The sequence below is a fragment of the Numenius arquata genome, chromosome 1, assembly GCF_964106895.1.
Source record: "Numenius arquata chromosome 1, bNumArq3.hap1.1, whole genome shotgun sequence".
Classification (NCBI taxonomy): domain Eukaryota; kingdom Metazoa; phylum Chordata; class Aves; order Charadriiformes; family Scolopacidae; genus Numenius; species Numenius arquata.
The window spans coordinates 5745885-5760717 of NC_133576.1; the positions used below are offsets into that span (position 1 = coordinate 5745885).

A 14833-nucleotide genomic window follows, 5' to 3' on the forward strand; every position below is an offset into this window, starting at 1 on the left:
CCCCAGAGAAGACTAGGGAGAGCGCTCATGACAGGCACAAGTGAGAAAAGAGGCCGCCCCATCTACTAACACCCCCTGTGAAGAAGCCTGTCCCCCAGACACGCCTCGGGATTTGGCTGGAGACGCTTGCCCCAAAGCAGCCAGGCAGGATCATGCTAGACCCACAGACCCTTCCTGCTGTAGGACAGAAACCAAGGTCTAACGGAGGTCTAAGTGCTGATCAAGGTGATTTACGAAGCAGACTCATCCTTTATAAAACAATCAAGCTACTGGATACGTATATATTTCCCACTGTAATCTGAATGACAGGTAGAGTTGGCCTGAAATCTAACCTGCAAAGACATTTTCATGCTGACTTGCACCGAATTTATTCATGTCTATAAATTCTTGTGTGGGTAAACGATTATTTGTTTTTCTAAAGGTACTGTGCATTCGGTGATGTTAAAAGAATAAAAGAAAAACAGGACTGGCAAAGGAAAATTTTAGCAAGAGTCCTAAGTGAAAGTAATGAAATTAAAAATACATGAAACAGAACCATAAAAAGGGGGGAGATAACACAGAAAATTTAGAAGATTTAAAAACTAATTGTACAAAATTGTCCCAGCAAGTTACTTTTAGAAAAAAGGAATTTATGTCTAACTACGAATTTGCCACAGCACATCCACAGTAAATGTGAAAAAATGCAGTTGAAGATCATGATACTTATTCTGAGATGACAAAGCACCTTAACAAACTATATACAGAAAGAGAAGCACTAAAATTTAGGCACATAGCAAAAGCATTATGAATTCTGCTTAAAGCAGGAAATTCTTTTCCCTTGTGAGGAAGGCAAAATAAAATTTATGTTTACCATATAAAATGGAGGTGTTTTTTTCTTTTACAGTCTTGTGAGAAGGATGACCAGAAATAAACAGACATCTAAACTTTATGGAATTAAATGTACAGATGCAGATTGAAATCTTAATTTGCTGATCTGGAGAGCCAATGAGTGCCAAACCTAAGACTCGTTTCCTACACTGTCCCTTTCTTTCAACAGTTTGAAAGAAACGCTAAACAAATCTCCCTACATTTTTAAAAAACAAAAAGGTAGCTATTTATAGCTCCATTTATTGGAGCTGTTTCCTTATCAGGAAGTATGTAGCTGGGAATTACTGTCTGCCTACATCGGAAATTCTTTCAGGGATACAAAAACCCAAAAAGGAAATTTCCCTTCAAAAATATTCTGTGTTTTTTTGCTGCTGGTGGGTTTAAAATAAAATGTCAGTGCTCTGACCAAGTCACAGCCCCTTCGGGAGGTTTGTTCTGCAAACAAGAAGCTTTAAGACACCTGAGGGGAACATAAAAAAATGCTTCTAGAGAACTGAAAGAGGGAGAATGCTGAGAACATATTAATAAGTTAAGAAAATAAACCTTTTTTTTGCAGGATGCTGAGATAGTACAATTTCATTACCAGCGTTGTAGTATTTTCCTCTGAAATGAGCATGTTCCTAGAGCTTATCGTTACCAGAAAGCATTTGCAAAATTTATCACTCTGGCAAAGAGCTAACTCTCGCGGTGCTGACTACAACTGGTTTGTTGAGACCAGGTCTTTATTGTGGTCAGTGTAGTTGTCAGACCCTCCCGACTGAACTCCTGTTGCTCAATGCACTGCTTCCTCCTCCACCTCCAGGGCATGCCCAGTGGTGCATAGTCCAAAAGCCAGTGAAACTACCACCCTTCCTTTGAGAAGGGAGTATGTAATGCCAAAACCCTGTATTGGGGGTACCATCCCCTTCTGCTGCAGGACAAGGTAAAGGCCACGTAGGACATGGGTAGTATATCGCTTGCCAGCAGGAGAGGTCCAGTTTTTTGTGGCACATGGGATCCAGTGCTACAAGTAACTCTAGGACTTGGACAGTGGATCTCCAGCTACAAGGATCCACTCAGTAAATTCTCAAACAGGAAGACTTGCACTGTCTCCAAATCAACCCCCATAACTGAGGAATTTGCCACAGAGTCCCTCATCCTACCTCTCCACTGATTGCAGAACACCCCATACTACGCCTGTGGACTCTAAAGGCAGGAAGGATATGTTGGTTAATCATTAGAGACATTAATTTCATTTTAACTTGTCACAGTGTAATTTAACATTTTCATTTTCTGGTCTGTGTAATTGCCATAGAGCTACTTGACCCTGCTGTCAGTGCAGAATGGACAGGTTTTTTCAGCAGGATACAGAAATATATGGACATCAAAACCAGCCAGGCATATGCATTGAATAAAGTAGGGCGCTTAAGGCTATTCCCGGGGTATGATTTTTATGCATAAAGACTCATAAGCAAAGATTCAAAGCTGAGCAAGTATTCTAGTGCTTTGACTCTAAAAAGCCAATCAATGGTGACTGTTTATTAACTCACAACATCACCAATGACATGCCTATTAAATATATAAATAACTCGTAAGTTCTTGAACAAGGATCACTACTACATTAATAGCAGCATGCTAGTCCTGCACTATACAGTTTACATGAGGAGTGAGCACATTCAAACATACTCATCCCATGAAAGACAGACTGTGCACAAGCATCCCCAACACTGGAATGGCCAATGCACAATTGCTTCCCCCTCCCAAGTATCTTTGGAAAATGATCTTAAGAAGAGGCTCTTGGCTGAGGTGTTGGACTGAGCCTCCAAATCTGCATGGAATCATTTTACTAAAAATTTTCTTCAACGAACTTAAAAATCAATTAGTCCTTCAGCTCCAGCAGTAAAATGGGGGGTTGTGAAATGGGTGTAAAATCCTGTTTAGTGGAGATTTTGTCAGGCTGTATTTGTGAAGCACCAGAAGGACTGCTAGCACAGGATAGAGCAGACATACAAGTACAGCAGAAGGAAATCCAGCCTCTCATAAAGGGCATCAAATAATTATTTTCGCTGTGTGTGTATATACACATGACCTATTACGTTAATCCCTGGTACCCTGAAGCTGCAGCAGGTTTCTCCTCACACACTATGTGCCCCTCTCAATGATGGACAGTGGTGCTCTCTTCCAACATTCAGAGGCTCAGCTCTGTTTTTTATTAGGGGAGTGGACATCGCATGCATGCTATGTTGTTTCTCCAGGGTTTTCTACCACACTTGTGTTTTGTTGCAAGGCGCTTGCCACACAATGGTTTGTTATTGTGGAGTGGTTAGTCATGGCTTACACACAGTTTCTCTTCTGTGTTTTCTTTAATTGTAGGCCTATTTATGAACACTGAGTTCTTTACATTAATTTTTAAAAAAAAAAAAAGAACATGGAAGCATTTATAACATAACACAAACGAAAAATTAAAGAGACACATTTGGGATGGAAAGAGAAAAGCAAGCTAATTTTAGGTTCACTGATCTTGACAGCGTCCCTTTAACACAAAGCTAAAAATGCTTCAAACCCAGCAATACCATAAATGTCCTGCTGCTTTTGGTTCTTATTCCTCCCCACGCTTTCCAGGGGAATTCCACAAGGGATCGGCTTGAATCCCAGATTAAAGCGACATGGCTCCCTTTCCCCTCCAAATAGAGGTGAGTCTGTGTTTTGAAGATTTAAAACCCTGGAGCGAAGCTTTTCAGGAGGGTAAAAGACCAGCTTAGCACCACTGGGACTCCCACACTGCGGGCTCTCCGAACCCTGAAGCACAGGTCTCTCACCCTCCCACCTCAGGACTGCTTTACGAGTTCCCACTGGGGCAGGAAGGATCTCATCCCTCCACACACTGTGGACTGTCAGCGCAGGAAACCACTGTGTTAACTCCGACTGGGTAACAACCAGGTACATTAAAAAAAAAAAAAAAAAAAAAAAAAAAAAAAAAAAAAAGCATTTGACTCTAACTAAAATACTCTCTCAAGAAGCAGAAACCAGCTCACAGCACTGGCCCTTCACAACAAGTTTTTTCACGCTTAACCTGGATGCCTCTGCCACAGTCACCAGGCAGCAGCAAGGAGCTAACAGGTTTAGGGTTCAACTCACCAGCTGTTTACATCAAGGGTGACAACTAAAGTGGCCCTGAGTCACCCCGATGCAAACCCAGTGACAAGGGGCTTGGGTGCCCACAGGTGATGAACAAAGACCATGACAGAAAAATGCAAGGCAGAATTTTCCTGATCTAAAGGCCACAGCTTTCTCAGCTGGATCAGTAACGAGGTTTCACTCTTCCCATCCCAACATACTCCAGATAAAGCTCTTTCAGGTAAAACAGTAGCATCTATGTTGTGCCCAGCCATGGTGCAAGAATGAATCTGAGACTGGGCTTCCCACCCATCCAAATTGCCTGTCTGTATGATGGCTTTGAGGCTGGCCTGAGATTCACCATAAGAAACACCCAGGAGGCAGGCTGGAGTAGATGAGTTGAATTCAGATGAGCACCTGAGGCTGCCTGTGGAAGAGGCCACCTTAGGTAAGAGGCAGAAATAATCAGTGTCTCCCTGGCTTGAGATTTTCATCCTGTTTGCCTAACCACTGGGAGTAACTCACAATCATGAAGGGGGTCAGGCACAGTCATTTCACTAAGGTTGACCAAAGTAATGGTCACTGAGGCTGACAGGAGGGCTGGCTGGGATTTCCACAGTCCAGCCAGCCTGTCAGTAGGTTATTACCAGTTATGAATTGAAAGACCAGGAGGCATTGCTGAACAGAGGAAGCAGATGGGCCCTGCCCTGCACAGCTCACAATACAAACATCAAGAAAATCCCATGGTGGAAGAAGAAGATGCAACATCAAGAAGATTAAATACTGCAAACGGTCAGGTGGTAGCAAGCAGGGCAACTGTTACGGCTTAATTTTTTTTTTCTTTAACACTGGGTTTGGATTGGTTAGGAAAGGACTAGCTATGCGGAGAGAGAGTGAAGCATAAGGTGAAAAGAGATTATGAGGAAAGGCAAGCATATAAAGGACAGCAAGAGAGCGGAACAAGGCTGAAGTGGCCATAATATCAGAGAAAAGCAAAGAGGGGGCTGGAAGAAGCCAATCACCTGAGAAAGGACAGTCTAGACCCCATTAAAATCAGTTGGAAATTAAGCACTCATTTCAGTGGGACCAGGATGAGTCTCAGAGTCATTAATTTGACATTCTGGCCACCTCTCACAGTCCCTTTGTCTTATACAGCTTTTATTTTATTTTCCCTGTATGTGCGTCAGTCAGTTTGTTCCACAAAGATCCTTCCAAAGCAAATATTTTTATTGCTTGCTGCTCTAAATGTGGCTTAGGGTGAAGGGCTTTTTTTTCCCGTCTCACTACATACTTTCAGTTCAATGCATTGAATATTCTAGTAACTAAATAACAATATGCTTAATGCTTCGAAGTGGCTTTCCAGCTGCTAGCCAAAATTGTAGAATAATTAACAGGTGCCAAAGGATTAATAAAAGGAGCAGCGTAATTAATAGACACTATGCAGAAAAAAATGGATCCTTGGCAACCCTGACAGTGTTGTTGTTTCCTCCTCCTTCTCTTAATTGTTTCCTGCATTCCTTTAAAGAAAAAAACTGGTGCCCTTAAAATACAAATGATGCATATAAGCAACAACGTATGATCAGGAGAAAGAAGTCTCAAGAAAGTCACAATAAACTGCTTTCAGGTCTGATAAATGCCTTAGTTTGAAGAACCGGCCCAACTGAGAGCCCAACTGCCTGGCCTGCCCTACTACTCATGTCCATACTTGAGGGTTATACAGAAGGTTTTTTTGCAGAATGTGGTACAGCTAGGGTCACAAAAATGTCAAACCAATACAGAGCCACTGGACTGGTCCCCACCGAATCGGAGTATCAAATACCAATATAAATAGGTGTGCAGAAATATTTCAGTGAAACACTCACTAAAGACTTAAAGCCTTTAATATGACCATTGCAGAAAACTAAATAAATGTCCCTTCCGTCCTCCTTAATGAAGGCAGTAGAACAGACAGTAATTACAAGGGGCACGGAAATACTGAAATAAAAATCGTGATCTCACTAGCTGTATGTGACCTGGTCTGAATGCTCTGAAGTTCATCACAATCAGCTATAGCCTGGAACTTATGGCATATTGGAAAACGAAAGACCAGAACCTAAGCCTACATTTGAAACAAAAAGTACTCAAATGATTTTACAAATAGGTCCTTAGCTTTCCCCACCACCATGACCCCCTAAAAAGTGAGTGCAGTCAAGGCCGCACCACCATCACCACTGCAATCCCAATATAAAAGTTCTCCTCTATGAGGTGATGCATGTAATCCTGACATCTAGAGTGGCATTTTACTCTGAACATTGGTGCAGGCTGCTGGGGGTTCAGAAAAAAGCAACAGCAAGAAAAATTAGTTGCTGCCAAGAATAATTGCTTCATGTGTAGAGAAAAGTACAGAAAAGTATGTGCAGTGTGCCTTGCTATGACGATGGGCTGCAGGCGTATGAAGGATGCCAACACAAAAGAACGAAGAGTTATTAGTTCAGCGGAAGAAATGAACTCTTGTTCATGCTTGTATCAATAGGAAACACTGTGAAATCTTTGCCCATGAGGTCCATCTCCCTAAACAAACACACATGCGTTCCCAAAGGAAGATGCCCTTCAGAGATAAAAATCAGACTGTACAAATCAACAGAAACGTGCAAGGGGGAATGCTGCTGCACAGGATCAGGGCATGCAACAAGTCCTTCTTCAGCACTGATATTTCTCTGTCTCTTGTTAAAGAAGCTTTATGTTGAAGGAGACACAGAAAACCAGGAAGCCTTTAGCACATATTTACAGTTGCTGTTGTAGAAGGCAAACCACCTTATTTTCACCTTGCATATTACAAAAAAGGAAAAAGCTGTTTTCTCTCTGATTCAGAGCATATTAATAGACAGAGGGAAGGGTTCTCATATCCATCTCTTACAAGTTGTATCCTCTATTCAGTTCCAAGAACTTCTTACCACAAGGTATTGGCCATAGCACAAAATGAGTAAATAATGACATGTACCAGACAAGACAAAAAGATTGGTTTTCATTTGAAAAAAAAATGAAAAAAAATAAGAGAACTTTCTCTGCATGGTAATATGCAGTAGGTTTCCTCAGAAATAAGGGGTATGCAAATAGTTTCAGGCCTTCCACATATCTCAGCATTCTTCATTATCACAATTATCTGGGCAGTCACTGTACTAATTTTCACAACTTAAGACTCTTTGCACTCATGTTTTTTTCATTTTACAGCCGGGAAACTAAAACAAGATGTCCAAGGTCACAGAAGGCACCAAGGGCAGAGCCTTGTGTGAGAGCTGAACTTGCTTCTCTTGAATCCTCGGTAAACATCTCCATTTTCCAAACTCTCCTTCTCCCTGACATTAGTGCAGTCTAGTGGAGATCAGATATGCTGCAAAGCTACAACAGCATACACACCAGGGACAAAGAGCGAACTGGAGATCACTGTACTTTTTGACTATGTACCTAAAATAGAGGAAAACATATTTTCTAGCTCCCTTCTGATAGTTTGTTTACAATGTCCCCAATAGTCAGTGACTAGGTAAGAAGTGGACGTTAGGCAAACAAGTATGTTTAGAAGTATGGGCCAAAAGTCCCTTACAGAGAAGGACAGCATCAGAGAAAGGTGTGTATTACCAGAAAACGATTCCCACTCTCCCAGAGCTTTAAAGTTAAGACTGAATACATTGTACTTCTACACATAGGAAGAGGGCAGGCTGGGAAGAAAGCAACTAATTAAAAGAAGAAACACCGTGTGAGAAGGAGAAAGTGCCTTCACATCACCCCCAGGAAAAGGGGTTCCTCTATATTTCTAGCTGTGATGACCAGAGGGAAGTAGTCCTCCTCTGCATGCTTGTAGCAAAGAGGGATCTGCATTCCACCCTTCTAAACTTTGCACTTCTCCTTTTTCCAGTCTCTGGATCAAATCAGCTCAGCATAGCTGAGACCCATTTACTCACCAAACAGTGAGAAATAATTTATTGCACTAAAGGAAATTGCTCTACTAATTGTCCTGATACTATTGGCTGTTAGCGCCTTCAGAGTGCCCTTAAACATTAGAAACAGTGAAAATTTCTAATAGGAAGGCATAAAACACTGTCTGAATCCACAGAGTGCACTGCATGTTCCATCTGAAATGTTTGTCTCTTAGTTCTACCTTCACTTGGGCCAACTGCTGTTCTCAGCTGCACCTATAGCATAGCTCTTGAACTTGCAAGCTGGCAGAAATGAAGATGTACGGGAGAGGACTGAACTCTGCTTTTATTTTGGTAAATGCCATCAGAATGTCATGGAAACAGAGAGTGAGTGGAAGTCTGACAAGCTACCAGCTCTGTGTATGACTGGAGAAACTTAAAGTATCTCTATGTTGCACTGGAATGAGTGCAACAAAAACAATAATAAGGCTGGAACCAAACAATAGTTCAGACCTCGAAAACCCTCAGACTTTGCGGATCTAAACCCAGTTTTCATACACAGCACCACAGCCTGAAACAGAAATTAGCTACTTTTCTGCTACTTCTAAGGCAGTTTGAATTTAGGACCAAAGCTGTGTGTCAGACACATCCCTAAAAAAAAAAAACCAACCAAAAAAAATAAAATGAGAGGGGTCCATGCAGGAATTGCAAAATCCCATGTTAACACCTCTTAAGCCTCATGACCCAAGATTCAAAAGGCGCTTGGTTATTTCTATACCTGGTATACAGAAGAATACTCCCAAAATATGATCTTCAGTCCTGTTGTCCTCACTTTAAGAAGGATGTCTGAAGTGAGAAATGTTTGAGAGATGATACTAACAGTATTTGAAATCTGGAAGCTTTACAGGCAGATTGACAGCCTTAAGAACCTCTCTTCCTACCCAGTTTAGCCAAGAAAAGGTTAAGAAGTTACTTTATCTAAAAGCACCTATATCAGGAGTAGACTTTTGACAATATTTAGCAGGAAAGGAGATAATGAGATCTAATAGTTGGAAACTGAAGCTTGACTAATTCAAACTATAAATAGGGCACTTGAAAAAAAAAAAAAAGGCAAATAAGGAGGGTAATTAGGCATTGAAAGAACATCTAAAGACCTTATATCCTCCCCATCACTGAAGTCTTTACATGAAGAGCAGAAATCTTTCCGCATAACATGCTATAGCTCAAACACTTACTGGACCTAAACACATGAGTTACTGAGTGAAGTTCTGTAACTCAAGTTACATCAGAGATTGTTTTAGGAATTCATAATGGTCTCCCTCCTAGCCCAGCTATCAATCTATGTAAGAATAGTGGTCCTTACAGTGTTTGAGTCAGTCAGTTGGTGACAGTGTTTGGGTCAATATTGACTGCATACTGAGCTACAAAATACTATACTGCCAGGGACTACAACTAGTAAGACTACGTAAACACGCTCCATGTTGTTTCTGACCCGAGTCACTAACTTTGTGGAAGACTGTTCCACAGAGATTTAATGATTAATCATCTGTGTTCTCACGCTACAACAACTCAGACTGGTGTGGAAATACTAAGAAGCCTCCTTGCAATTTTAAATATGCACCAATCAAAGAAAAAAAAAAAAACAAAACAAAACTCAAGGTGAAAGGTTGAATCACACCTAAAAATACTGGATAAAAAGTTTTCACTGAGAGGAAGCCTTATAAACTTCACACTACCTAGCATGCTGGCTAGTTGACAGGAAGGAAGCAGGTAGTAAACACACTGTCCCACTCCTGGGTCTCTGCCTTCCTGCTTTGAGCATGTCAGACCTAGTTGGGGAGGCAATAAGTAACTGGAAAGCCAGCCATGATCCTAGCTGTGGAGAGGACACACAGAAGTAAATACTACCAAATAGTGCAATAAGGAAAGTAAAAAAAGATCTCAGGGATTAAAAATCACAGTGGGGAAAAGAACTGCTGGAGAAGAATTGCTTCTGTGTTGGTTTCTTTGTGTCTAAGTTTTGGGCAAAGCATAGAAATGCCCCGTAAGTGTGGCAGCAAGTCCTCCTGGGGCTGGGCAAACAGGCCAGCAGGCACCCACACGGGCAAGCAGGGCCTGGGAGCTCGGGGATACTCAGGCAGCGACCAGACGGTCAGAAACGCTGCAGCACCAGCTCCTATTCCCGTCAGAAAGCACAGAACAGGTACAAGCTGGATTACACCACAGCACAGGCAAAATATGAGGCAGCAGTAGGCAAAACCAGGACCATACAGGCAACAACTGACCCTGGGACAGTGAACTCGGTAGCCAGCAAGGGAGCAAGCATGGGATTACAGAAGCACCGAGAGCACAGTTTGCATCCAGAAAAGGAGAGTGCCTGGAAGACAGCTGAAGACAGCAATGAGAATATCTTCTGATAAACATGGACTCTTTTTTCCTCCCTCTGCAATCCCAAACCCATTTGTCAGATGGCAACGCACAAAGTTACATTTGCTTCTGGCCCTGCTGCTCGTTGTGGCTCAAGTACCCCAGGAATGTAACACCTGACAAAAGTTTACTTAAAACCTCTCAATTTACATCAGAACTGCTTCCCCTCCAAAAAGGAAAATTCCACTCTGTTTTGTCCCCATCCTATCTCACTAACTCACCTCTTGCTTGCCAACAGCCCTTGGCCTTTCCTATTCCTCAAACATTAAATCATCTCAGCAAGGAAACGCCTGGCTCTCGCCTTGCCCCCAGCTCCAGTTTTTGTTCCAATGTCAGTGATGTGCCCTTCCTCCTTTGCAGCATCCTTTTGTGCACAGCTAAGCTCACTCTTCCTCCTTTCCCATTGCCTCTGTCAGCACACATGCTCTGTAGTAGAGAGCCTGGGCACCAGGAGCATTTAATACTGAGACCCATAACAACCTGAAAAATACCCATGGCACAAATGCACTCCCACTTGCCACAGTCTGTGAAACTCTGACCTTGTGTCACAGCACATCGCTGAGCAATTCCTATACCATGGAAAGAAACATAGCACTTCCCCATCAAAATAAAACCTGTCATAAGAAACAAGCCAAATCCTTGACAGTGGGTGCAACGGACAGGGGGTGGCAGAGGGGAATAGTATGCTGTATTTAAGAGTAATTTCCTTTGGTTAAAAAGAGTATTTAGAAAAATCAAACCAGCAAGAGCTTTAAAATAAAATAAAATAAAATAAAATAAAATAAAATAAGTCTAAGCCAGGGGGCTTTCCTGCTTTCTTCCATAAAAATAGAAATACCTCCTCACCCCACCCCGCACCCTCCTCAATCCAAGAACGTAAGAAGCCTCCGCGCTGACACTCACGCAGGTGTGCTGGCAGTCTGATCGTGTCTTCCTCCATCCTGATCGCTCGAGGCACTGGGACATGTAGTGGTGACGAGGAAGTGTAATTTGGTACCGGGCTCACTGGAGGTGTGTAGGAAATTCTTTCCTGCTGTTAAACAGAAAGCAGGGGTGGGGGGGGAAGAGAGAAACAGAGAGGACAACGTGAACTTTGGAACAGAGGTGTGATACCAAAGGCAGGGGAGGGGGAAGTGGGTGGAAGGAAGGAAGTGTGCGCGCGTGGTGGGGCCGAACAGCACCAGCGATGCACTCGGCTGCCCAGGGAGCCACGGAGCTCGCAGCCCATCCACTTGCGGGCAAGGGCTTGCACGGGCGACGTGCTGCCCGGCACCGCAGCCAGAGGTCAAACAGCTTTTAGATTGACGGGTTTAATTTTCAGAAGGTCCAGGAAGTTTCCAAGGGTCTTCTCAGAAATTTGCCGAGGGAGGAAAGGGAAGTGACACAGAAGTGGGGAGACTCTGAGGGTTTTATGTTGGTGAAAATCTGACAGCAACTCCATGATACATGCATGAGTACCGTTACAGAAAGTGCCAAAACCACTTAATCTTACGCTAACAAATCAGTCATGATCTGAGCATGTTTATTAAGTATTTAACACTTTACTTGTTCATAGCATTTCAAAGACATTAAGCAATTAGTTTTGCCTTTGCTGCAGAAAACCATACTCTATCACTAAAAACTACTCTATTTACCATCGAGTAATGTAGTCCTTTCTTTTCTTGCCTAAACTACTTACTAGCACTTTCTTTGAAGTAGTTTAACTCGCAACCAAGTAAGTCAGCATACAGAAAGCAGCTATGCAAGGACAGTCAAATAGAGCTAAAGGGCAATTTGTGAATGTTGCATTAGTTTCATAATTGTCACTCTTAGGTTTTTATTTCTGAAAACGCCTGCCAAGAAACTTAAGACTGAAATTTCATCTGATCTGATAGGAAAATTATTACATATTCTAAGCCTGTACTCCAATCACAGCACAAATTATACCCTTTGTAAATAAACATAGCCACAATTTTACAGGAGCATAAAAAAGTCATTATCATATGCTTCCCGGAAAGCAATGCGTGTTGCTCCCCAAAACCGTGCTGCTGACATTTAATGATAGCAGTGCAAACAGCGTGGATTTACACTCACATACATACAGAAACAAAAAGAGCTACCTTAATTTCTGAGCATTTGCAGGAGAGTACATGTGCAGCTCCCTACTCTGACCCCGACCTCTGGCAAATGGAAAAGACAAACGGTGCTGGAGCAAGAGAAAGTAATTACTTCCATTATGAACCACAACATTATCACGGCCGTGCAGTAGGGAACTAGGTAGGAACTAAGAGGCACCTGCAGAACGTAATGTTAGCACCCTCGCTGCCAGCAAAGGGAAGGAGAGGTTGGTACAACGTGAGTAAATAACTCAATGTACCAAAGCAGAAAACTCTTCAGGCAGACTAGGTGACGTGTCCAAAAAGAAATGGGACATGGAACACCTTGAAAGTCTTGCATCTCTCTGCCACCACTTCAAAGCAAGCCCTGCTCATTCTGGCACAAGGTGCTGCTATCAGCTTGCTGCTCAGGAGTTCAGGCAGAACCAGAAGTTTCACCTCAATATCTGGAGTCCCACCACTATACTACAGCCACCACTGCTGACAGTCACGGCAGAGAAGACTGACGGCATGCAGAGAATAAATAGTCCATCTCAACACTAGCTATTCTGGGTTTAGACAGAGCGGGAAGGCAGGCCTGGTTCACTCCACCACCGCTATGTTGTTATTTCTGCGAGTATTTCCCCTTGACTTTCAGTTCAGTACTTCTTAAACAGAAATTGTTCAATTTTCCTGTCTCCCACAAAGCCCTTTACCACCTTACTGTGTCCACTAAGTTTCTTTCTACTCATCACTGTCCGGGTAATAGCACTGCATTAGCTCATAGGAATTTCATTCTTCTTACCTAGCAAACAGGGATGTTCATTGAGACGTGGTGAAAGACGCACCTGTGGAGCTACAAAACATTATTTTCACTTGGGCAACTCCTTCCCTGACCTGAAACGGCTGACGCTGCGCTTCACGGTCCTGAGAGGTGCAGCTCCCTGTGCCCATTCTGCAGTCTGGCTGCCCATTTGCACCTCCTCACCACTGGTTCAAATACCAGCGATTCTCAGCGAGACCAGCCACTTCCTAGCATTTCCTGCTGCGATCCACAGCTCAGATAATCGAACCACACTGCAGCTGCTCATTTTGTTTATTGAATGAGATATTTATAAAAAGAGGAACGCTTCTGAAACATAGCCACACAGATGCCTGCCTCTGCAAACAGGCGCTAGAGGATAGATGGGAGACCTGAAGTCCTTTTCCTCCCTCCCGAAGAATGCAGGATACAGTCCAACCAAAGGTCACGTTTCATGCTCACAGAAATACTGAATCACTGCTGCAAAGACAAGGACTAAGTGGCTTCAAAGGGCCTTCTCACTGGCCAACAAGCAGAATACAAAATTAAATCCAGAACCCCATGCACTTCCCTCAGCACTCAGGAGGCGCTCTATCGAACTATGACATGAAGGTTACAGTACGGCACCTGCTGCCTTTCTCTCGGCACTCATCAACCTCCTAAAGGCATACAGTAACCTGATTTATACAAAGACAGCTTCATTTAGATTTACTGTTATAAATAAATACGTTTGATTCATTGCTTCCTAGTATTCATGAGAACAGGATAGTAAAAAACCAAAAAGTTGTGGAAATGCACTTACTTTTTCCACACACTTTGGATGTCCACAGTAATGTGTGAATTGGTAATATTTGCAGAACACATTTTACAAGGCAGAAAAGGGGAGTTAGCTATCTGACTCTTATTAGTGCCTTTGAAATGCCCTCTCTTACTAATCCTGCATTTTTTTCCAGCACCTTTAACCCACGTATCAAAGCAATTTACAGGCATTAGGTAAGTCTTTTTTTTATTTTTATTAGACGCACAGACAACCTGAGTTACAGAAAGAGCAAAGCTCAAACGAGCTAAGTAATTTCAGAGTTAAGCTGTCTTGAAAAAAGGACAGCATGTACCTCTCAAGGGCAATACATTTAACAAGCGCATCCTAAAAGAGCAGCCCTTGTAACTGTCCCGGCCACATTTCCAAAAGGTGTGGAACGGTAATGTCACAAGGAGGTCAAGGCACTGGGCTTGTGGAAAAATGAGCTTCATCCCTGTTTATGGAGGGATGAGTCAGTAACATGGCTGGAAGCAGAACTGCAAACATCAGTCCAGTTCTGCAACAGACCATAGCTCAGTGCTTCAGCCACACGCAACTCCTGGCCTACACAGACGCGTGAATGCACAAGGTCACATTTGCTCCCCCAGGCTTTCTGAGGCTTTTTAGAGTCACACTTCCAGGAGGTACCTGTTGTGCTCACACCACTGAGAACACATTTGCTTTAATCTTCCTAACTCCAGAACTGCCTAGGGCTTCTCTCCATGGGATCCATCAAACAAAAACATGGCTGGTATCTCGTGCTTCGAAGGTTATGCAACCAGATACTCTGCTACCAGGATTATTTTTTTTTTTTTGAAAGAGTTTCCTAACCAGTCAGTTTAGTATTTCCCTTTGCATTAGGGCCAAGAATAGA

At 42.8% G+C, this 14833-nt stretch overlaps 1 protein-coding gene across 1 annotated transcript in view; it reads right to left on the reverse strand.

Moving 5' to 3' along the window:
• Window positions 1-14833, reverse strand: part of ETV6 (ETS variant transcription factor 6) — a 142248-nt gene that overhangs the window by 83594 nt on the left and 43821 nt on the right. Inside the window, exon 2 of the mRNA XM_074149336.1 lies at window positions 11187-11316. Within this exon, the coding sequence (XP_074005437.1) occupies window positions 11187-11316 (130 nt within the window). The remainder of the gene's footprint in view (window positions 1-11186; window positions 11317-14833) is intronic.